This window comes from Cryptomeria japonica, chromosome 10 (genome assembly GCF_030272615.1).
Source record: "Cryptomeria japonica chromosome 10, Sugi_1.0, whole genome shotgun sequence".
NCBI lineage: Eukaryota > Viridiplantae > Streptophyta > Pinopsida > Cupressales > Cupressaceae > Cryptomeria > Cryptomeria japonica.
In genome coordinates this window covers 674,085,806-674,109,180 of record NC_081414.1, presented here as the reverse complement: position 1 = coordinate 674,109,180, position 23,375 = coordinate 674,085,806, and the positions used below count along the sequence as shown (strand labels likewise).

At 36.2% G+C, this 23,375-nt stretch overlaps 1 protein-coding gene across 3 annotated transcripts in view; it reads right to left on the bottom strand.

Annotated features, from left to right (window-relative positions):
- The window catches only part of LOC131077063 (putative transferase At1g60990, chloroplastic), a 408,775-nt gene that overhangs the window by 240,084 nt on the left and 145,316 nt on the right, over nucleotides 1-23,375 (bottom strand). For all 3 annotated transcript variants that reach the window (XM_058014480.2, XM_058014475.2, XM_058014470.2), the window contains exon 6: nucleotides 3,321-3,385. In XM_058014480.2, coding sequence (XP_057870463.1) covers nucleotides 3,321-3,385 — 65 coding nt within the window. The remainder of the gene's footprint in view (nucleotides 1-3,320; nucleotides 3,386-23,375) is intronic.

The following is a 23,375-nucleotide window of genomic DNA, read 5'->3' as shown; positions in this document are numbered from 1 at the left end:
AAAACAAATTTAATTGTGATAACCTACAAACCTAGCATTGAAAAAATATGAAAAAATGTAATTGTTGCAAAACCCTAACTAGCATAGCTGAATTTGAAAGCACGTGTAAAAGTAAATATCCCCAAATGTTTGGAAGAATTCAGAAATATAAAACAAAATTGAAAAAACTTGAAAAAAATTCCTTGAAAGATCTTCAAAATTCTCTTGAAATGTTGCTTCCATAATCACTTAAAATCACTACAAGAAGAGCTCAAAGGGAAATGATCACTATGTGAGAGAATGGAAATTTTGAAGGCTTTGATAGACAAAACATCATAATTTTCTCTGCATTGAAATTGTGTTCCTTGGTGCTAAATGAATTTCTCAATTTTCTTATATTAACTCGACAAGAACTTGCCTATACTCTAGGAGTTCCAACTCAAACTTGCTCAAAACTCGTACATGAGTAAATTGGTGAGTTTCTTTAGCAAGCTTTTAATTTTTCAAGTTGCACTAGTACCATGTGAGTTTTGTAGCCATAATTCCAAGTCCAACCATTGTTATCTGCACACTTTCATTCATCCTAAACTACCATATAATAAGTACTACTCCTCAGTCCTCACAATTGTATCATCATTAATCTGCTCATAGAATGTGAGAGATCACAAGGTCATGTAGATTTTATTTATGTGAAGCTATCCAACTTAAGTTATATCAATACAATAGTGATCTTTCTAATATAATTGTGTTAGGTATGATTCTCTACTTTTCGTTCCATGTGATGTTGGGTTGTACTATATATGTTCAATGTGTCTTCTTGTTTTGAGGAAACAATGTGCATGGTAAAAGTCCCCTCCCACAACAATTCACTAGAATTATATTAAAAACAAAGGGGCTAATATTTTTAGTCATAATGTCTAGGATGCCCAATTATCTCAAAAAGACATGTTAGACAAGTTGGCATTTGATATAAAAAGATAGTTGAACAATATATTTTTCAGCTACAATATACGGCTTCTCTCACATATTTGATGAAAATGAAAAGTTTGAGAAAGACTAGAATAACTCTAATGTCCCCATTTTCAAATTCTCGAGTAATGCAGTTCTTGCTAACTTTTTGGGTTTCTATCAACTAGTCTAGAGGGGTGATTTGATGTTACCAGTGAGCTCAGGTGCTTTGGTGGAGTTGTATGACTTTCAAATGTTATTTCCGATTTCCAGCTTGGTCTCCAAGATTTTTGGAGGGAGCATCTACTTTTAGTAAGTCACCTGATCAAGTCCGTTTATCATCTTTCATCATCAAGATCATTCCTACACAATCAGTTTTTTATTCCAATGCTTTTCGGCCATTTCTGCTAATTGGGTGTAGTATTGCGCTATATTTAATCAATTTCACTAAGGTTGCCTTTTTAACTAAATATATGTATTAGGCACCTTAGTATTATAGCTCGTTGGAAAGAGGATGGAAAGTTTTAAATCATGGGATGCTTAAAAGTGACTTAAAGTGCCATAAATGTTTTAAAATTAAAATAAATCACTTTTTAGAGTTAAAAGGATTGATAAATTAATAAAGTAATTTTAAATTGAAGTTTCTAGGAAGTTCCCAAAAAATCTTATAAAAAGGGGGATTGAGAGCTCATTTGGCATGTTGGATTTTATTATTTCTCTTGTCTGAAAACCCTTGTGGTTCTGGAGATTCGAACTTGGTCCATCTCTGCCTTCCTAAGCACAAAATCCCTTTTGAAGAAGATTAGCTACAAGAGTGAAAATCTACTCTAGCTAATATGTTGGAGAAATCTTACAAGTATTTCACAGTGCATTTGCGATTGAGTTTATCAAATTTGTGCACTCTCTTTCAAAGACAAATTTGCAGATATTCCAATTAAATTGCAAACACTTGGTTTTGGATGCCTTGCCTGGAGTTTCATTTGGTGTTTGCTGGAGTTTTGAAGTTTTGAATGATTTTTTTATGCTGGTCAATTTGGAGATTGAAGCATTCCTATTATTTGTGGATTTGATTCTATTGTTGGGCACTGCTACACAAAGCATTGTGATTTGGTTTATGCTCATTGCTGATTAGATTGGGGGACACGTGGAGCATATGTTGTTAAGCGTAGGGTTTCTTCCATCATGGTTGGACGCCCAGGGTTTTTTATTAATTTGTGCAGTACTTTGTGCACCTTGAAGATTGATATGCTTGGTTGTCAATTTTAAGGAGCAGCTTGGGTTTCAAGTATTTGGCTTCATTTGAGAGTTCCAGTTTGCTGTTTTCAGACCTACATCAGTCTCATTTTGCAACAGCAGCAAATGGGTATGCTTGTACTGTGATTTTAACGTATTTTGGCCACCTAAGTTTCCATTATTTTGATGAAACATTGTACTCTCAGTTCTGAAATAAGTCTGAAAATCATTTCTGGTTGTGAAAGTTTTGAAGCATTGTATTCGAAGAGTTATTTCAATTGATAGGTAGGAGATATTTTTCCACAGCAAGTCAAATTATGATGTTGCTATCAGGATTCAACTGTGTAGTTTTTTTGAGTCAAACTCATTGACCCATGATTCATGAGTAGTGGTTCACAAGAACCCATCTCTCATGAGAATGAATGGTACACTTAGCACTCATTGCATCTAGGTGATGCTCACAGGTGAAGCATTGCGACTTCTCGGGAGGTCACCCATCCCAGTACTACTCCAACTTGAGCATGCAAACTCCATGGTTAAGCCCACTTATCTTGCAACCCCATTTGCTGCAAATAAATTTATTGCTATATCACTTTCCGCATCTCCATCTACTCTATAAACAACTCAAACAATAAAGTTATAAACAAGGGTGCATATTACAATAACTCTGGATCTCTCAAGGATAGCCATAAAATGCTGGGAGAGGTATATGGCAGGCATGAGAAAATACATAAGCACATTTAGCAAATAAATCACACAAGACTAGAAGGCTATAAAGGTTTTGTTTCAAGGTTGTAGAAGCTGATTCCAGTACAAAGTTATTAAAGACCAAATTATTCCTTGCACTTGTAAACAAACTGCTATCCAAGAAGATAAACTGTACTACAGTTTTGGCATATCAAAAGTGATCTTAATGCAGTGCATTTGAAACAACATCATTTACTTCAAAAATAATCACTGTATCATTATAACCTTGAGCACTTCATTAAGTTGAAATAACAGTATCCATTCAAGGTAAAGATGAAATAAATTAATTGTACATCTTTTGTTAGTCTATTTCCCAAAATCTTAACATTACTTTCATAATAAATACTTTCAAAAATTCACTTTCAAAATCTTAAGTCTAGATATTCACTAAGATAGTGGTTTAGAGAGCATACTTGTTAAGCATTGCTACAATGTTTTCATGAGTTGTTGGTGACACCAAAAGTGTGATCGCATTCTTCTGCATGAAAAATTAATGTGATTGTTACACCACATCAATAGTGATAAATAAGAGATTGCAAAAGCAAATCTGCTTGCTAGACATTTTTTTATATGAAATTTGATAAAGGATAGATACAAATACTTTTTAAAAATAGAACGATGTGGAATTCAACTTTTGTTGATTCATAAAGGATCTGGCTTTTGCATTTCACATGTTTTTGGTTTATAAGGAGAGTCTCTTCAATGCCGGAAAATGTATCAGATGCTATAGGGCATCTAAAACAAAAGTTTTGGAAAGAGAGAATCAAAGAATCTAAAACAAAGTTTTTGCCCACATTGATGAAATCAGTAGTTGCAACAGGCAGAAAAAGCATAAATGCAATGGCAAATTCATCTCTATCACAGTTAATTTGTCTTTACCTTGGAGAAGATTAAATTGATTCTCTATCAAAAGCAATGAGTTTTGTGTGTGTCCACTGATGTTCCAGTTCTCAATTTTCCCTATTCTTGGCATGTTTTCTCAATCTCCTAGGTCCCTAAAGGTAATGTAAATTTATTTATAGTCCTTGAGAGATGAATATGACTTATTCTTAGTGGCCTACATTTATTCTTTAGGGCTCAGTTAGTGTTAGAACATAATGTTATTAGGGGTCACATCCTAATAACATTTATATATAATGTTCTAATATAAGGTTATAAAACCTTATATATTATATGCTTTATAAGCATATCCCATTTGAAATAATTATAAATAAATATTAGATTATTAATTATTTATGAATGGGGGTTATTGAAAAGGTGTGACTAGTGAAGCCACCCTTCCTCCTATATTTAAGGAGGTTCTCACTCATTTGAGAGTTGTGTCAATTTGGAGCTTGTTGTGACCATTTCACACATCGCCCCATCGCAAATGGGGACCCCCTCTTTTTGCTTGTTTTTCGCTCGTTTTCGCTTTCGTTTTTAGGGTTTTGTTAGTCAGTTAGTTGTCTGGATTTAGGGCTAAGCCTTAGGGTTTTAAATTTTGCCTTTTCAAGCCAAAATCCAGTCATTTTTGAGAGCTTCTGAGCTTCTTTTCTAGAATGCCAATTTTGAATGTAATGATTTCGCCAAAATGGTCTAATTTTCAATTGGAATGTTCATGCAGAGCTTAAATTTGTCTAAGTGTTAAAGATGAAATGTGAATTTTTGTCTGGTTGAATATTTTGACCAAATTTTGACCTTTTTGAATTTTGATCCTGGGCATTGGAATTGATTTGTTTTCGCCTCGTGAAGTGTAAAAATGTGAAAAATCTTGTTATTTTGGCCTGTAGGAGCAAAATCGCTCCTGTCCCTCAGTGAAGGACGGGAGCTCAATCTCAAATATCTCATCATCCTTGCAGAGTCCAGACAAATTTTACGTTTGAAGTGATGGAGAACGGCGAGATCTTTCCATTGAATATAAATTGAAGATTTTCATGAACACAGAAATGCCTCCAGGAGGAAAATCGCTCCTGTCCCTCAGTGAAGGACCGGAGCTACAATTCAAATTTCGTCTTGTCCTTGCAAGATTTTGAAAGCTTAATGATTTGAGGACGTCCGAGGGAAGATACTTTGCCAAATGAATATAATTTGATATGCAAAAACGAAGGAGAATGACCTATATTGACCAAATCGCTCCTGTCCCTCTCCAAGGGACCAGGGCGAAGTACCTTGTAGCTCTCGTCCCTCTCCCAGGGACTAAAGCGATTTCCTTCATTTTGCAAAATCCAGACAAGGGTCAAGGCAAGTTTACGTTCAAAAACAAAGGAGAACATGAGATGAACGCATTGAATATAAATTGAAGATTTTTGGGACGTCCATACCAGTGTTAAATGCCTAGTTCGCTCCTGTCCCTCAGGAAGGGACCAGAGCGATTTTTGATATAATTGCTTTCCTTGCAAAGTTACAAATGATGTCAAGGCATGGACGAATAGAGTGAAGAAAGACGAGTCCGTTGAATATAAACTTGGAACCTGGCAAAGTGAGATAGTGGCCACAAGGGAAGGATCGCTCCTGTCCCTCTCCAAGGGACCAGGGCGATGATGATGATAATACTCTCTACGCAAGTTCAAGGTCGTTCCTCCAAGGTTCAAGGCCGATCCAAGTCAAGACGAAGGGTGGCGAAGACATTTTAGAGCATTTCCATCAAGCGCAAGGTTGTAAAGGTCATCACATGGAAGGAACGTGCACTCTAAGACCCAGATCGCTCCTGTCCCTCTCCAAGGGACCAGAGCGATATTTCCATTAAGGCATCGATTTCAAAGGACAAGCAAATATTAAGTTACCAAGAGGACTTAAAGGACGTCATTTCATGCAATGAAGATAATTGCAAGTTGGTAAAAACAAGAACAAGCTCGCAATGATGAACTTCGCTCCTGTCCCTCTCCAAGGGACCAGGGCGATGTTAGATGTATTAACCATTTCAGGCAAAATTTACGTAAGGACAAGATTTCGCAAGGTCTTAGAGGGTCCACGGAAGGGTAGAAAGGTGATGCATGAAGATTTCAAACGTTAGATAATCACCAAAATGGACCTAGGGATCATATCGCTCCTGTCCCTCTCCAAGGGACCAGGGCGATTTGCTTTGGATTCCTTGTTTCGCTTCAAGTTTAAGCTAAGTTAAAGATTCACAAGGGTATGCAAGGTCCATGGCATCGTTTGAAGATAATTTGCAAGGGTTTGAACGTCTAAACATCGCCAAATAGTGTAAAAGCCCCATATCGCTCCTGTCCTTTGGACAAGGACCAAGGCGATACTATCAAAACACCCACGTTCCTTCAAAGATCAAGGCGAAGCAAGGTTAGGAAGTGTAAGGGACATCGTTGGGAAAACGTTGCAAAGGAGATCGAAGTTTAAAAGTTGCCAAGATCAAGGAGAAATAATGGATCGCTCCTGTCCCTCTCCAAGGGACAAGGGCGATGATCCTTATAACATCGAAGGTACCTTGCAAAAGCGAGTGGGACGTGCGTGGAATGGACAAGCGATGATATTATTCGTCTTACAATGGAAGTTTGAAGGTCAAAGATACAAGGTGAACGTGAAGACATGGAGATCGCTCCTGTCCCTCTCCAAGGGACAAGGGCGATGTTAGGCAAAACACACGATATTCTTTGAAAATCACGTTAAGACAAGGACGCACAAGGTTTTAAATAGCATTTGGAAGATGATACAAGGAAAGGATCGTACCAAAATGGAGAATTTCAAGCAAAAAACTTAGGATCGCTCCTGTCCCTCTCCAAGGGACCAGGGCGATAATGGTCATAAGATGCATTTGTTCGCACAAGAAAGAAATTCAAATTCGAAGGACCACCAGATGATCGATTTGGAACGTGAAAATGAAGGAGTTGAACGTTGAAAACACAAGAATCAAGACCAAAATCATGGATCGCTCCTGTCCCTCTCCAAGGGACCAGAGCGATGAGGTACGTCCCTTTATTTTCATATTTTTGGCGCCAAATTAAAAAATTCGAATTTCCTTAAATGCTAAATCGATTTAAAATTTGAAAATTCATTTTTATTTGGCATTTAATATGGCGTTATCTCTTGTTAATTATTTTTTGCCTTTATTTAAAATCGAAATTCTCATTTAAAAAACGCAAGGCATTAATAGTTAATTATTTAATTAATAAAAAATCGAATTGGAGCGCTCATATATGGAGGTCGGCCTTGTCATTTCATTGCAAATCATTTAAAAAATGGTTTTATATTTTATCAAGTCGGCCTAAGGGATAAATCGATGAGAGCGCTATATAAAGGGGAGTGGAATTATCACTTTCTACATCATTATTTTACCTCTCTACATGCGAATTAAGGAAGACGAAGGAAAGTGTTAAGTGTGTTCGAATATAGTGCGAATATTATCAAAAGGTGGTGCGATTTCAAACCAAAGGTGGTGCGAATTTGAAGATCACGTCCTGTCAAGAGGTGGCGAAGTCAATTTTGAGGAGATCATATTGAAGATTACTTTATACCTCAAATTTTGCCTAGGCGAATTTTGTTTTTGCATTCTAGAGTTAGCTCTCTATCGAGGTATGGCGATTTATTATTATTGTTTTATTCATTCATCGTCATATTTCAAATTTTGAAATTTTGATCCTTGAATATCTCTTAGCTCAATCGTTGTATTTTAGGAAGTGATAACTCTAGAGACTTATCATGAGGTTTCCTAAAATTTATCTCTCTTATTTACGTTATTTATTGCAAAATCTAGTTCTTATAATGAAATGTTGTGTAGGTATGACAACCCCAAAGGCGGGAGCATCCACCAGTCGCTCGGCTCTCATGAAAGAAGATCAGAAGACCGAAGAAGTGGAGACCAAGATCGTGTCCAAGTGGAGCAACATTGGAGATACAAACTTGGGGAACTTTAGCACGAAGAAGTTCCGAGAGGTCCCTTACATCGGCAAGCCATCACCTGTCGCCCGGAGAATAATAGAGAGTGGCATCATCAAGGCGGCCGGTTTTCCTCCAGCCATTCAGTGCCACGAGTTGATGATCGAGTGTGCCCGTCACTACAATCCACAGTCCAGGACAATTGTGTCCAACGAAGGAAACACTTTGGCGTACCTTTCAGAGGAAGCCATAAGTGAAGCCTTCCATCTTCCAGAGCACAGGGACATGATATACAAGAGCATTGAAGGAGCCAGATCAGTGTATGATGATGATCCAGATGCTTGCCTAAGCATAATCAACAAGAACTGGCTACTTAAGAGTCGTCCCCGTCTGAGCAAAGTACCGAACACACCACACAGGATTGATTTCCAAGAGGAGTACAGAGATTTGATCACCATGCTCAACAGAGTCACAGGAGCACCTCATGCCTTCTATTTTGAGAAATGGATGTTTTACTTCATCCAGGTGATTGTTCAAGGAAAGGGTACAATACATTGGGCTAGGATAATTAGCCATTGCTTAGACGTACAGTTGAGAAGACTCAGGGCTACTAAGTCCTTCCACATGAGTTCATACGTCATCTATGCCTTAATCAGGAGCGTTGAGTACGCAGGACTACCTCACAGAGGAGTGATTGGAAGAGGACCCAGCGAGGTCAGAGTTTGTGAATCCTATACCTACTTGCATCATCCACCAGGGAAGAACTACAAGTTAATCAATGATACTTTCACGATGAACATCACAAGGACGTTGCAAGGAGGGATTCACAACAGATTATCTCAGGATGCCCAGGAGTTCATCAAGAGGTACGGTGCTTGGTTCATTCAGTTTCCCAAGTTCACTTACATTAGAGTGTATGGATGTCCTTTACCTCCATACATGTTGCCGAGGTACCCGACAGACAGAATTGTGTTACTTGAAGTAACAAGGCAGTTGGCAGCATATGTGAAGGCATTCAGACACAGACATCAGAATGGAGTTCAGGTACCTATTATTTTGGGTAATTCAGTTGAGGTATGTCCTAATGTCTTAGCCATGGATGACGCAGAGAAGGAGTTAGCCTTGTATCCTTTTTCATCTTTTGCTTGGAGGAATAGTTTTGATCCACATGGACATTTAGAGGAGACGGTCGATAGAAGATTTAGACATGAGTACCAGATTGAAGATTTTATGATGAATCTCCTAGATGATCTTGAAGTGAAACGTAAGATACATTCTAGATTGCCTCTGGATTTCATCAGGAAATGTAAGATTTACAGAGTAGCCGACCAAGCTCAGGACAACGGCAGGCACATCCAATCTTCATATGATAGAGAAAGTAAAACAATAAGTTTGAATTGGAATGAGCCCGAGGCCGTGGATTTAGATGATTTGATGGCACCAGTCTTGTCTTGTACTCGCAGATGGGTAGACGTTCAGCATCAGAAGTTGAGAGAACAGGGCATAGCCATGTCTTTTACTTTGGAAGAAAAGCCAGCCGAAGGTGGAACCAGTGTTAGTGAAGGCAATCCTAATCCTAGGAATTCAGGTGAAGGTAACCTTCGATGTGCCAGTGAGGGCAATCTCCATTCGAGAGGTTCGAAGAGAAAGGAAAGATCAGAAAAGAAAGAGTCTTCCAAGAAAAAGCAAGGTGCCAACAAAGATCAAGCACCAGGTACTTCTTCCAGACCAGAAGATAGAACAATTCGAGTGGAAGAGTCCATGGAATCAATGGTACAGAATGACAGACAGGAAGAAGAACAGGCACAGCATGTTTCATCCGATGGATCTCTCCAAGACTATGATTTAGATAATGATAATGAAGTGACATCTCCTCCCAGACAAGAAGAAATGGTACATAAAGAAATTCAAGTTCAAGAGACAAGATCGAATATCACAGATTGGTTGAAGGAAAGATTGACTAAGGTGATCGTAATAGAGGACGAGGACAGTGCAATTGATTTAGAGAGCCTCGTGGGACGTTCACATATGACAACAGAGAAAAAGAAGGCTACAAAGATGTCCAAGATGATTCAAGATGAGACTGGATCTAGAAAACTGCAGATAGCTATACCGGCAGCAGACAAATATGAGGGTGAGATCCTAGCAGAGGACTATCATATACAGACTATTGAGTTAGGACCATCCACAGCAGAGCAGACTCTAGATGATGCCACCGACACATTTGAGGCATTGAAGGACAAGTTTAGAGAAGAAGTAGAAAAGAATAGAAAGCTTGAGAGAGAGGTCGGTGCATGGAGGACTTATTTCAGTCACATCAATGAACCTTTGGGACGTCAGGATCCAGTTAGATCACCATTGCAGGCATTACCCCTTCAATCAATCAATGAAGCAGAAAGATTCAGGAACCTGGTCCAGCGTACATGTAGTTGGATGGATAGATCTCACACGGTGGCCATTGAGTTTGTTACAAGGATGTCGAAGATCACCCACCAGGCTATCCAAGTTCTTGAGATTATTCACAGATTGATGGCAACAGTAGCTGCATTTGCCCATACCAAGGACGTTGTCATCCCTGTGTTGAAAGTTATAAGACACACATCTAGAAGAATTTTAGCACAAGAGAGGATCTTAGAAGGTGATTCTCATAGTTTGTTTCAGTGGTCAACCTTACTCCATATAAAGAGTGTTCTCTTTGAGGACATCAATGTTAGATGTGGTCAAGTTGAGGAGGTGATCAATCCGATCCAGGACAGAGTATTTGAGGTACTTCGTACCATTCTTGGCAGAAGGATCGAGGTCGAGACAGATGTGGATATACAAGAATTTGAGGATAGAATCAAGATCATCTTTCGCAAGGACGCAGATGTTACAGATGAGCAGTATGATCAGATGTATGCCACCATGCTCCTGATTGATAAAACAAAGGAACTTGAACCTACTTGGGACACAGCTCTTCTAGATGCATTTGATCAGGTTATCCACTTAGAAGAGAGTATCAAGAATCTTCCCGAGATTCCAAGCACAGAAATCGAAGGAATCGTGACAAAATTCATTGCATATGCTAAGAAAGAGAATTGGAAAGGGAATAAGATTCTAGATGAAAGGTTGTTACAGATGACATGACATCTTATTTCTCATTGGTTGATACCTCCAAGATTTTTGTGCCAAATTTAATATTTGGCTATGTATTTAATATTGTTCAGTAAAAAGGAGGTCATTTGTAACAAACCCTAATTAGGGTTTAGGTGTCATGATCTTGTCCATTGATTTGCTTTCAATCTGGACCTTTCATTATAACTGGGGATGCTATTTATACCCCCATTTTTCATTTCATAATATATAGAAAAATAGTGAATAAGTGTGAGAGAAGCAATTTTTATTTTGTAGCAAGATTGAGTCTTGAAGAGAGAAATTCAAGCAATTGTTGTATATGATGACTTGGAAATCAATAAAATATTGAAGTTATGGTGTTTTGTTGCAAGTTTCTTGAGTTATCTTCATGGTTGTTGGATGTACTTGAATCACGCTCAATCAAAGTAGTTTGTTAATTTGAAAGACTAAGTGTGAGATTTGATATTTGGTAGGATTCGCAATCCAAACCACTAGCTTCTTGCTGATTGTAGGAACGCCTTGCGTGGTCGACTGGAAAACATTTTGAGTCCTTAACCTTCAAGCATTTTCGCATCTAGGATATGTACCTTCGTAGTAGTGTCCTTGGTCTTTGATGCATTGAATACCATTATTACCTTAGAAGATCGCACTAATTTCAATTGAGTTGTTATCTTATGGCAAAATTGAAGTTGGTTGAATCTTGCCAAATCTCATTCATGCTAAGTCATTCATAGGGTTAGGCTAGATTAGACTTCCTTAGACCCTGTCCTTTTTCCATTTTTTTTTTTTTTTGAAAGTTCCTTTTAGATTAGTAAAATCTTTGAGCCTTTGGAATCCGTAAGACGCCTTGGAGGAAACAGCAAATCACATCATACCACTAAAAAGCTTGTCCACACGTGGAGACCCCACTAAAAGAACCTTGGAGTCCATCTAACTGATCCTTTTTCCAGATCTTCAGCAGTTAGAGACTATTTTCTCAAGAGAGGATAAGATGCCTATTGGTATTTTATTCTGTGTATGATTGTGTACAAAATACACGTCAACAGAGCTTTATGGTGAGTTACATCACTATGCACAAGAGGTATTATTGGTCAACTATATTTGTAAGTGTTTTAATAAAATGATGCTTTGTTGTCCTCAATTTTTTATTTCAAAAATTGGACTATCATATAGAAATTTTTGTTAAAAAATGAAAATTTTTACTCTATGGCACGCTTCCTGAGGCAGAAATTCGCCCCATCCTTGGACTGGATCGATCGTCGATCCATCCCCAAGCTACATTTCGAATTTCAAAGCGTTTCGAGTCCGTTTGCATTGTTTTTGTTTCAATGTAGGGGAATTTTTCGATGATTACCAGTAACTGGTAATTTGTTTTTCAAAACCCCCTTGAAGCTTTTTAGGCTTGTAGGGGAATTTTTTCTCCAACTGCAATAAAACTTGTAATGAGGGTTTTAAAACTCCCATTACCAGTAGTTTGACTTTAAGTTAAAATAAAACTTGTAAATGGGATTTTAAAACTCCTTTACATGTCTTTATAACTTAAAGTTATTTTTATGATGTTAAAATAAAACTTGTAAATGGGATTTTAAAACCCCTTTACACGTTTTAAGTGAAATCACTTGTAAAGGGAATTCTATTTCCCTATTACAAGTAATTTAACTTGTAATTTCTTTTCTAAAACCCGAAATTTGCCTTAGAGGCAAAAATATGAACATTTTGTAAAACTTGTTGTTTTGTTTCCAAAACCCGAAATTCTTCCATGCCATTGCAAGCTGAAATGGGTTTGAATTTTTTGGAGGAAATGTAGGGATTCCTTCCAAGTGTGGATTTGCTGCAACTTTGAAGGATTCAAACCCATTTTCCACGCATTCATTAAACCATTTTTTTGCCATTTGTCTTCTTCAAAGCGTTTTTTCTGAATCATGCATTTATGCGATTTGCCATGGTTTGGGGGTTTGAATCCATCTATTCCTAAGGCATTTTTAACTCAACCATAAATGCGTTGGATTCTAAGCATTTATCAAACCATTTTATGTGCATTTTTGGTTTCGGATTTGCAAAAAAGGCCCTAAAAACAGTCACGTTTTTTGCTAAAAATGCAACATTCTTCGCCTATGAGGTATGCTTTCAATCCTAAATCGTTTTTGCTTTGTCCTGTATTTAATGATGAATAAAATCAGTTTCAAACCACTTCCTTGGCATTTTTACGTGGCATTTTTATAGAAAATCGGTTTTATTTCTGTCACAATGCATGGCTAAGTTTTTTCCATTGTTTAAATTCTATTTAAAGGGCTTCATCTTCCATGTTGGGTTGATTCTCCAAGTTTGGATTTCTTCTCAACCTTGCATGGTAATTTTTATTTTTTGTATTTCTTTCTTATTTCTTTCCTTGCATTTTCTTGTTTAGTTTTAGTTTTGTTCATGTTCATAACGGGTTTATGAGAGGAAATTCCTCATTTTACAGAGAAATTTGTGAAGTAAAGTTGTTCTTCCCCTTTGTAATTCTCCTTTACTTGCATTCGGAATTTGGAAACCCTATTGCAAGTAAGAGGAAAATTAGTGTTCTTCCCCTTTTTGAACAAAGACTTAACCTTCTTTGGTCCAAAAATCAAGTTTCAAACTAAGAAAGATGTGCTCTTCCCAATTTGCAAAGAAATTTGCAAGTGTGAAAAGTTCTACCTAAAGATGTGTTCTTCCCTTTTTGGACAAAGACTTAACCTTCTGTAGTCCAAAAATCAAGTTTCAATGACAAAAAAATCAAGTTCTTCCCAATTTCGGGTTTTGAAATCTGGATTGCAAGTTGAAAGTTCTTCCCAATTTTGCATGGCAAAGTTCCAGATGGTCTTCTTGAAATTCATTTTTACCTATCCGTTTCCAATTCCTTCATCCGTACTTATCATCTCCATCATTTCCTACTTGCCTAAATACCATTTTTTCATCCATTCCTTCGATTTTCAGTTTGTAAGTAAATTTGCATTTGGATATAGAAAACCAATTGCAAATGTGTTCTTCCCAGCTTCCAAACTGAAAATTCATTCTCCTTCTATTTATTCATGCTTCGTGTTTTGCAAGTATAATTGCATTCGGAATTTGGAAACCTGATTGCACGTTTGTACTTCCCTCTTGTGTACTTGCAAAACATGTTTCAAAACCCGACATAAGTCAAAAGCTTATCTTTCCACCTATTATATTTCCTCTCACAAATCCAAAGTACGAAAGTTGAACTTTCCTATTTGGAGGAGTAAAAATGTCTAAAGATACTGACTTTGATATTGCCTTGATACTCTTGGATCTACATTGCAGCATTCCCAGATGTTTTCAGATGACAGATGTACCATCATCTCCCACTCCAAAAAAGATGAAATACAGGTATGACAAATACCAAAATGAAGTCCCTCAGTCATAGGTTTCCTCCTCCCTTGATCATATCAAGGATACTGAGATAGGGCATGTTGACATGTCCGAATTCATACAAAGGATTGAAGATCCGAAGGAGGGGGATATGCAACGGTTGTTGGACAGCCATATCCATCATGCCGCATCCTTTCCAGTTGCTGCCCTAGAACCGGAATTTGTTCTAGCATGTGCTCATCATTTTGATAAAGAGATACGAGTTATTAAAAATGATGATGGAGAAGTGATCATTCGTCTGGATGCAGAAGCTATAGAGAGGGGTTTCAAAATACCTTCTGAAACCATCTACATAAAGATCTCCAAGCAAAGTGCAGCTAAATACTTTGCCAAAAGGGAGAAAGACTGTAAGCGTCATATCAATAAATGGATTCATGAACCTCGCACTGCGCTTACCAGATGGGCAAAGTTATATCGATCTGATTTCAAGAATGAGATCGGTGATACTATTACTCTTCTGAGCCATATGATGGGATTGGAGCATTCCAATATTTTTGAACCTTGGATGTACCAATTTATTATGTTAATAAGGCAGTCTCAGCACATCTGTTGGGGTGAGATCATTAGTGATGCTTTGTGTGAACAACTTGCAGTCGTCCCTACTACTTTCACCTTCTACATGAATTCATATCTCGTGTATATTGCTGCGTCACTTAGACATTTCCCAGGTCTTTCCACCAAGGGTGACCGCATGCTTGTACCGGTTTGGGAATACTATGATCAGTTGCCTCTAAGATCAAGTAGGTCTCATTTCAGAAGGGTTCGGGACGCTTTCTTTGGTCATTACCTGTGTCAATTTGACAAGAACCTGAAGAACAAAAGAGTCTCAGATGAAGCATGGGAAAGGGTGAAAGAATATGGTTGTTTGTTTCTCCAGTTTCCAACTTTTACCTACATGAGAGTTGGGTGCTATGGCAGGCAGCCTTACATGCTCCCACGATACCCAACCAATAAGATTATTCTCATGGAATTGGGAAGACAAATCATGGTTGTGCATACACATCAGTCGGTTAAGCACAAGGTTGGCATGGGTATTTCTTCCAACAACCCATTGAAGATTGGTCAATATTCTCTAATGACTTCAATCAAGGCTAGGGCTATGGAGACCGAGTTGCAGGAAATTAGACTCAAAAGATTCAAACCTAGAGCTGATTTCGATTACCGAGGCATGAAGGAAAAGATCAAAAAGACCTTCATCCATGTGCATCGGATAGAAGATATCTGGATTGATCTCCGTACAGAAAAGGAGATTCGCAAGATGGTTACTACCGACTCACTGCAGAACAGATTGTGGATCTAAATCTCGTGAACATGCCACAAGGTATGATTGATGATGGCAACATTCTTGATCCTGAGTTTGTCAATCAGAATGTTGATGAGGCTCCACTTCCTTCTATCCACTGGTCCCATAAGGAAGGCACTTCTATCTTGGATAGATTTCAGTCAGTTCTTGCCAATACCAATATCTAGCTTAAGAACAATGGTTTCAAGCTCATTAAGATTAAGGCTGGGAAAGAAGATGATTCTACAAGTCCTCTTGGGCGGAAGTCTAAAATTCAACTGGACAATAAAGAAGGCGCATCCTCTTCTAGTACAAGGATCAAACTGCGAGTCAATCGTGCAATGGTACTTCCTCCCCAGGAAATAACAGTCCAAGGTAAGGAGAAGCCATGGTTGGAAATTCATGTGATTGATCCTGAAGCTTCAGAGGGAGAAACTCAATCTGATAATGCTCCTCAGTCGTTTTCTACAGAATCCCCACATAATTCTCTTTCTTCACTTCCTATTGAGGTACCCATGTTTCCTCCTATGATAGATGTGAACTCTCGTTCTACCCCTTCAGTGTCAGAATCTCCGCAGGACGTTCTTCCACTTTCAGCAGCAGAACCAATTCAAAATCATTCTCAGGAAGATTTGTTGAATATCTTTTCAGATGATACTTCATATGCACCTTTGTCTGATATTGATACTTCTATGACCTGTTTTGATGAGTTCATGACGTCTTCATCACATCCTGTCGTCACTCAGCAGACTATGGTGGCTATTTAGACGGACACTTCTCCCAAGGTCACCACAGTTATTCAAACAGAAACTGCTTCTCCCTCTATTCGAGAATTAGAGTTAAGGGCTTTACCTCCATGGCTCAATTCCTTCACTACAAAGAGGAAGAAGCAGGTGATCTCACCTGATGCCTTTGACTACCAACAATTGAAACAATCAAAACTTAAAGTTGTTAAGAGGGCAAAGACAGTTTCGAGGGTGACCGTTGATGAAAATCGGATGAGAGTGGCAGAAATTGCTGAACCAATATCAAATAAACTAGTTGAGAAAATGCAAGCAGCTGATTATCGGATCACCAAAGTGCAACTGGGTAAGCAGACTCATGAGGTTGTCAAACATGATGCTCAACAAACAGTGGCTACATTGGTACAACGGTATGATGAGGTGTTGACCAAGAAAGATCAATTGGAAGTAGAGAATCAAAGACTCATGGCAGCCATCCAAAGTATTACTCAACCTTCAAGTGGAGAAGGCCAAGTACCTATTTCTTCCAGGATCAGTGAACCAATCCAAGGTATCGAGAGAGCCGCCCAAAAGGTTCAAGCCTTAGACACCTGGGTTGATCAATTGCATGACTTATGTTCACAAGTCATAAGACAGGTATTTGAAACAATGGTTAAATTGGAGATCATTGAAGATAAGTTGAATCAAATCTTGGGAGCTTTCAAACTAAATTTGGAGAAGGTTGAGGGAAATTTAGTTTCTTGGCAAAAGATGCCTCAACATCAGTTGGGCGTTCTTTAGGTGCATGACATAATTCCTTCCAGAGTCCTGTACATTGAATATGAGGAACTTCTGGAGAACAAATCTCTTGTTCTCAAGTCACTCATTGAAGAAATTGATGAGACCTTAAAGTTGCGTGAAGCAGTCTTTCAAGATGTTTCCTCCCGTTGTAAAAAGGCATCCTGCGACATTCTAAATCAGGATGATGAGTTGCTGCCCGAGGAAGAAGTTCTTGCAGATTTGCAACTCAAGATTCATGATGAATGGAGAAGTGAGCAATTCTCAGTCGCTTCCAATCAATTATTGATTAAGTATCAAACTGAGTTGCAGGAAATCCAGTTAGCATTGGAAAAGGGCAACTCCACGCTATGCCAATGCCATGATGTCATTGTAAAGAATAGGGTGGTGGCTATGAACACTCATGAACCAGATTTTGATGAATTGCAGAAAGTTATTCGGTAGTTCGAATTGTTCGTGTCTTCAAGAGGTGTAGCTTAAGTGTTTTTAACACTTGGTTGTAAATTAGAAATTGTAAATTCGAAATTGTAATTTCAAAATTGTAGTTTCCCTTTCGACAAGTTTACTTGTAAAAACGTTTTTGTAATTGCAAGTTGTCATCACTTGCATTTTTGTAATTGCAAGTAGACAGGTTACAAGTCAATTTGAAATAGGACTTGTGACCTTGAATAAGTCATAATTAGTTGTTGAATAGGTCTTGGTGGTTGAGGGAATTTCTCAAGTTAGTTAGGATCCTCCCACCTTTTTCTCAAGGCTCCTCTCCCATAAATAGAAGAGAGGGTCCTTTGTAATCTTTATCTTTTGGGAAAGCAAGCAAAAACTCTGCCAAATTTACAGCAAGAAGTCTTTGAGCTTATGTATGTGAATTGAAGGTTTTGAAGAATAATAAAGAAGGATTACTCAAGTTTTGAGTCTTTGAGCTACATGTTTGAGTTTGACTCTTTTTATTTCTTCTATGCAAAGTGTTTCTAAAGGAGCTTAGTCCAAGCTGATTTGAAGTCTTTGAGCTGCAAGTAGAGAAGATTAATTAAAATAGGAAATCTCTAGAAGGAGCAGCAAGTCTTTGAGCTTGCGTCTATTCTTGAGGAAAAATTATTGTTTGATGAGAAATAGCAGCAAATCTTTGAACTTGCATTAGTTCTTGTCTTTGTGTTAAAAGAATAAATTATTCCAGTCTTTGAGCTGTTGTCTTTTATTCGTTGTAAAATTTAGTATAGCAAAGGGTAGATAGGACTTCCAATAGTCAAGTCTTTGAGCTTGATATTGTTGTCCCGTCCCGAAGGAAGTGACGGAAGTCTTTGAGCTTTCAGGAAACTTCATTTCCTTTCTCTCATTTTACTTGAAAGTGGTTATTGCTATTCATATCCAATCGCTATCCTTTTCTGTGAAGAGAAAAGGATATTGTCTTTCTTGAAAAAAGAAGGAAGACTGTTGTCCCATCCTATTTTTATTTCAGTTTTAGTTAGATAGGGGGAGCCTTCCCTTAATTAGGAGAGTTATTACTCGTGTGTTGTGGTTGAAACCACAATTTTGTATATTTCCCCAAGTGTACAAAATTTTCAACCAACATGCTTTATGGGGTTTTTTACCCGAAAGGGTTTTCCCCATGTATATCTTGTGTAATGTGTACATTTATGCATGTATGATTCTCATTTCATTTATTTTATGAACTTGTTTATAATGATTAGTATCCTAAGATCCTAATTTCTAACATGGTATCAGAGTAGGTTAGGCTAGTACTAATCATTTTTACAAGTTATATTAGAAGACATATAAAACTTGATGGAAAACGTATTTATGCTAAATCAACACATGTGCAAGGCCAATTGTGCTATGTATTTAGTATGCCTTGTCCATTCATTTAAATTCAATTTATCAAGGCCAAGTAAGGAAATTCTAACTATTCTTTTTTGTAAGTGATATTTTCAAATTTTTTAATGTTCACATAGCATAAGATTGTGAAGTATAACATATATATTTTAATAACATCAAATTTCATAATCTTATTAACTCAAAATTATTCCCTTATAAGAGAAGTACATAGTTACAAAACCTTTTTTTTAGTGTCAAATGTAAAGAAAGTTGTGCTTTAGTTATTAGATCAAGTACTTTAGAAAGTTGGATGTTGTTTCTCTTTAGAGAGATATGTGAGATTACAAATTATCAAAAAAATAGCTTGATATAATGCTTAGAAACCTGAGGTTTTCATTTGTTTAACCTTAAAATTGAATTCATGAAGTCTTTTATTAAATTTCATGTCTTTATAAAAGCCAAAAATTGTTTTTCAACTTATAAAAGGAAAATAAAATTCATAGCTCTTGAACATGACATTTCAATCAAACACCATTTCACTTTCAATTTGATCACAATTGATATAAGGTCATTGTCATTTTTTTAACGAAAAATTATGAAAAATATATATTACAATATTCAATCAAAATTATAATTTATCTTTATATTTAAGTTTGGTAAGTATAAACTTAATCAAACCACTATTTAAATAAGAGTCCTTAAATGAAATCTTTAAATAAGTCGAATCACTTACTGAAGCCCTCATCTATGTCAATTTCTTATCTTCATAAAAGTTTGTGTACTTGTATTACTCAAGGAACTAGTACTCATCCTTATAATAGTCAAAAAGGACTCTCTTTACAACCGATCAAATGTAAATAATTCACGACCTTTGGCATGATATTGCCCAACATATCAATTGATGCCTATCCAAGTATATAATTGTTTGCCAATCAAGAACACTCTGCAATGTGTGTATTATAAATTCATAAGGAAATTAAAGCAGTTAATTGAAAACATCGATTCTTATGTTCTATGTTGGTTTTGCTCATAATGTCAAACACATGGTTCTCCTCATAAAGACACTCCCATAAACCAGAAAATATTAGCTTTAAATATGGATGACAACCACAGTTTTTTTTGAGATCTTGAGCAACCTTAATAAACTGTTCGATGTTTGGAGTTATTTGACAGTGTTCTTTTTTATAGAACTCTTAATGGTTCTCATTATTGTCATCTGTTTGGAAGTCAACCACACATAATATCTACATGCTTGGTTGTTCCTTACAAAGACTTCCTTGATTCAAATTCCACTATAATAGGCATTCCTAAACATAGTTTGAACGTGTTTATTTTGGAATTTTGTAGGCCTCTTTACTGGTCATCATTACTATGCCCATCTGAGACCTTTCAATCATTCTTATATTCCTCCTTTCTCATGCCAACTTATTCTCAAGTATGTCTTTAATAGATATAAAAAAAAGCACTCACCAACTTAAAAGTTTTGAAGTCCTCAAAATCGGAGTTCGTTGCCAAGCTGTCAGTTTGGGTTTTTGTTACTTTGTTCCACAAGTAACTTATGTAGTTCTCTATAATGATTCTGTCATTTATCCTTCACTTTTATAAGCCTTACAAAAACGTGATTGCTTCCAAAGAACTCTCAATAAATAGAGTATACAACCTATATTGTTGGCTTATTCTTTTAAATCCTTTTTTTTTAAATTATTTTGTAACACTTATGGTAGAAAGCATTTGGCTTTTGTTTGCATGTCAATTTTCACCTTTGAGTTGTACCTCATTCGTGAATAATGTGATGCACTTCTTAAGTTTGATAAATTTCCTTTAGGTCAATTTTGGTGGGTCAACAAATGTCTTCTATAATTTCCTCTTACAATGTAGCTATTTGGGAATGGAGTCAAGAGTTCAGCTCAGTCTATCTCTATAACTATGAACCTGATTTAAGACAATTATGATGAACATTTGTACAACCTTGACATTCAACATCTTTGAATATCTAATAAATCCACATGTACAAGGGCACTATGTTGCCTTGGTCTTTAGACCGAGTCTTTTGCATGGTAATGCTCCATCTTAAAGCACATTGTCTATTATTAATGTAAGATTATGTATATATGAAGAATATTCTCAAGGGGGCTTTCATAATGTTATAAGAGATAATGTAGACTTGTACTTTTCTAGATCATCCATTATAAGTGTTGATACTTCATAATTTCCTTATAAAGGTGATTTATAATATCTTTTGATAGTCATTTAGTATAGGTGGATATAATAATGTCCCTTTTTGATTTTTATGATATCTTCTTATAAATCATTGTTGATGATACATGAACAAATAAGAAAGCACCTAATAACGAAAGGTATTGATCCTTCCATATAATGTTTTTATACTTTTGGTACATCTAGTTTCAATTCCTTTTTTCAAGTTGTCCTTCCAAAGTATTGGTATATTAGTGTTCTAAGTTACATTACAAAAAGAGTCATGCACTAATTGGGACAAAGGGAAGGAACATTATGATTTATCTCCCAATAATTTTCTAGAGGATTATATTGATAAAATATCCTACTTGATGTAAATTTTATGAACAAATGCTTTACTATCAAACTATTACAATGATCAACTATTTATCCATGGATAGAGGATAAAATATTTATCCATGAAATATAAAGGCTATTAAAGTTGCATAAGTAGATTCAAAATTTATCATCTTCATTTTTTAATTTTTTTTGGACATCAAAGAGATCTATTGTTTTATTTTTTATTTGATCCATTTTTTTCAATCATACTATTTATAATGGGTGGCTATCGCCCTTATAAACTGTTTGGGGAGCAAACCTGGAAAGAATAGCTCACTTGTTGCCTAATTTTTTTTATTTTTTTTTATGCATCATTACTATATGTATTAGTATGTCTATTCCTCTAAATTGTTCATGCTTATGCTTATGCTTATGAAAATATATGTTGATCTCCTTGCTACTAATCCTTGGATTATATTCTAAATTTATGAGGAACATTATATGATCTTTGGAAAATGACAAATGCATAATATTATGCTCTTTCTTTGCACCAAAAATCAAGTTTAATTGATTACTATGTTACTAACTATATTGTTTCTTCTATGGCGAGATTATGCCTTCAAAACATATGGTGCAAGTGCTATTACATGGATGGTGCAATACTTTCATAAGAAGACTATCTTCTATGTGTCTTTGAATCAAATGGACAAAATATGAATGTAGCTCCTGAAGAATCAATATGGCCTTGAAGATTTATGGAAGAGTTCCATTTGGATACATGTTAAAGAACCATCTTACTTGAAGTTACTTTACTCTTTTTAGAGAATATCATTTCTAACAATCAAAATGAATATTGAAGATCATGGGCACCTCGCTCAAGTGAAACAATTCTATAATAAAGACACCTTGAAGATAATGGGCACCTCACTAGATTAAAATCATTCTATAATACAGAAACCTTGAAGATCATGGACACGTGCTATATATTCGAATTTTAGCCATCACTTTGAAATCCTCTATGCAAGTGATTGGTTTTAAGTGATGCCATTAAGTATCATGTCCCCTCCTGGGTCCTTATACATATATAGAGAGAAAGAGAGAGAGACCCTAAATGAAGAAGTTATTATTATTAATTTATATAATAGTTACCAACGAATGAATATTTAATACTTATTTATTAAATATTATTATTTATAGTTATACCTAATCATATTCTTTAAATGATAAGGATGGGTAAAAAGAATGCGTACAAGCAATCATATGGTTTCTCCAACAAACAAGAATGGCATTTAGACTAATTGACATTAAAATTTAATTGGACATTACATCGCTAGTATTCCTCAATCTTGTGAAGTCTCTAAAAGAGACAAAATTGCGAATGTAATTGGAAGACCATTATTACAGAGGGTTCAAGGGTGGTGCTTAGCATGGACCACCATTTAAAAACACTAATCGTATAGTCAACGATCATGATTAAGGACATATCAGACACTCTAAAGGGATTTACGACGTAGCCTTCTACTCGGACACCCTTCAGTAGATCATGGTTCTGATTTAAAATTATTTAATAATGTTAATATATGGTACAACCCTTCACGGGGTATAAAGGGGAAGGCAACCATAGTTTGAAAGGGAGGTAGGGAGGGAGAGATTTAGCGACAGAGACAACCACAGAGCTGGAACTTCTGCTGCAAACAGAACAGTAAGTAATAAAGTATAATACGTAATGCTCATCACTATATATATCCATGAACATAGGTAAATAATATGTCATGCTATTTACTGTATGTATAAATGAATATAAGTAATTAATATGCAATGCTCATTACTATATGTATCAATGAACATAGGTAATTAATATGTTACTGCTATTTACTGTATATATTAATGAATACAAGTATTTAATATTCTAATATATACATTAATGAATGACTATTTTAATAGGTAAGTAATGAATGTAATTAATGTATATTCAATATATATCATAATGAATATTTTTATATAGA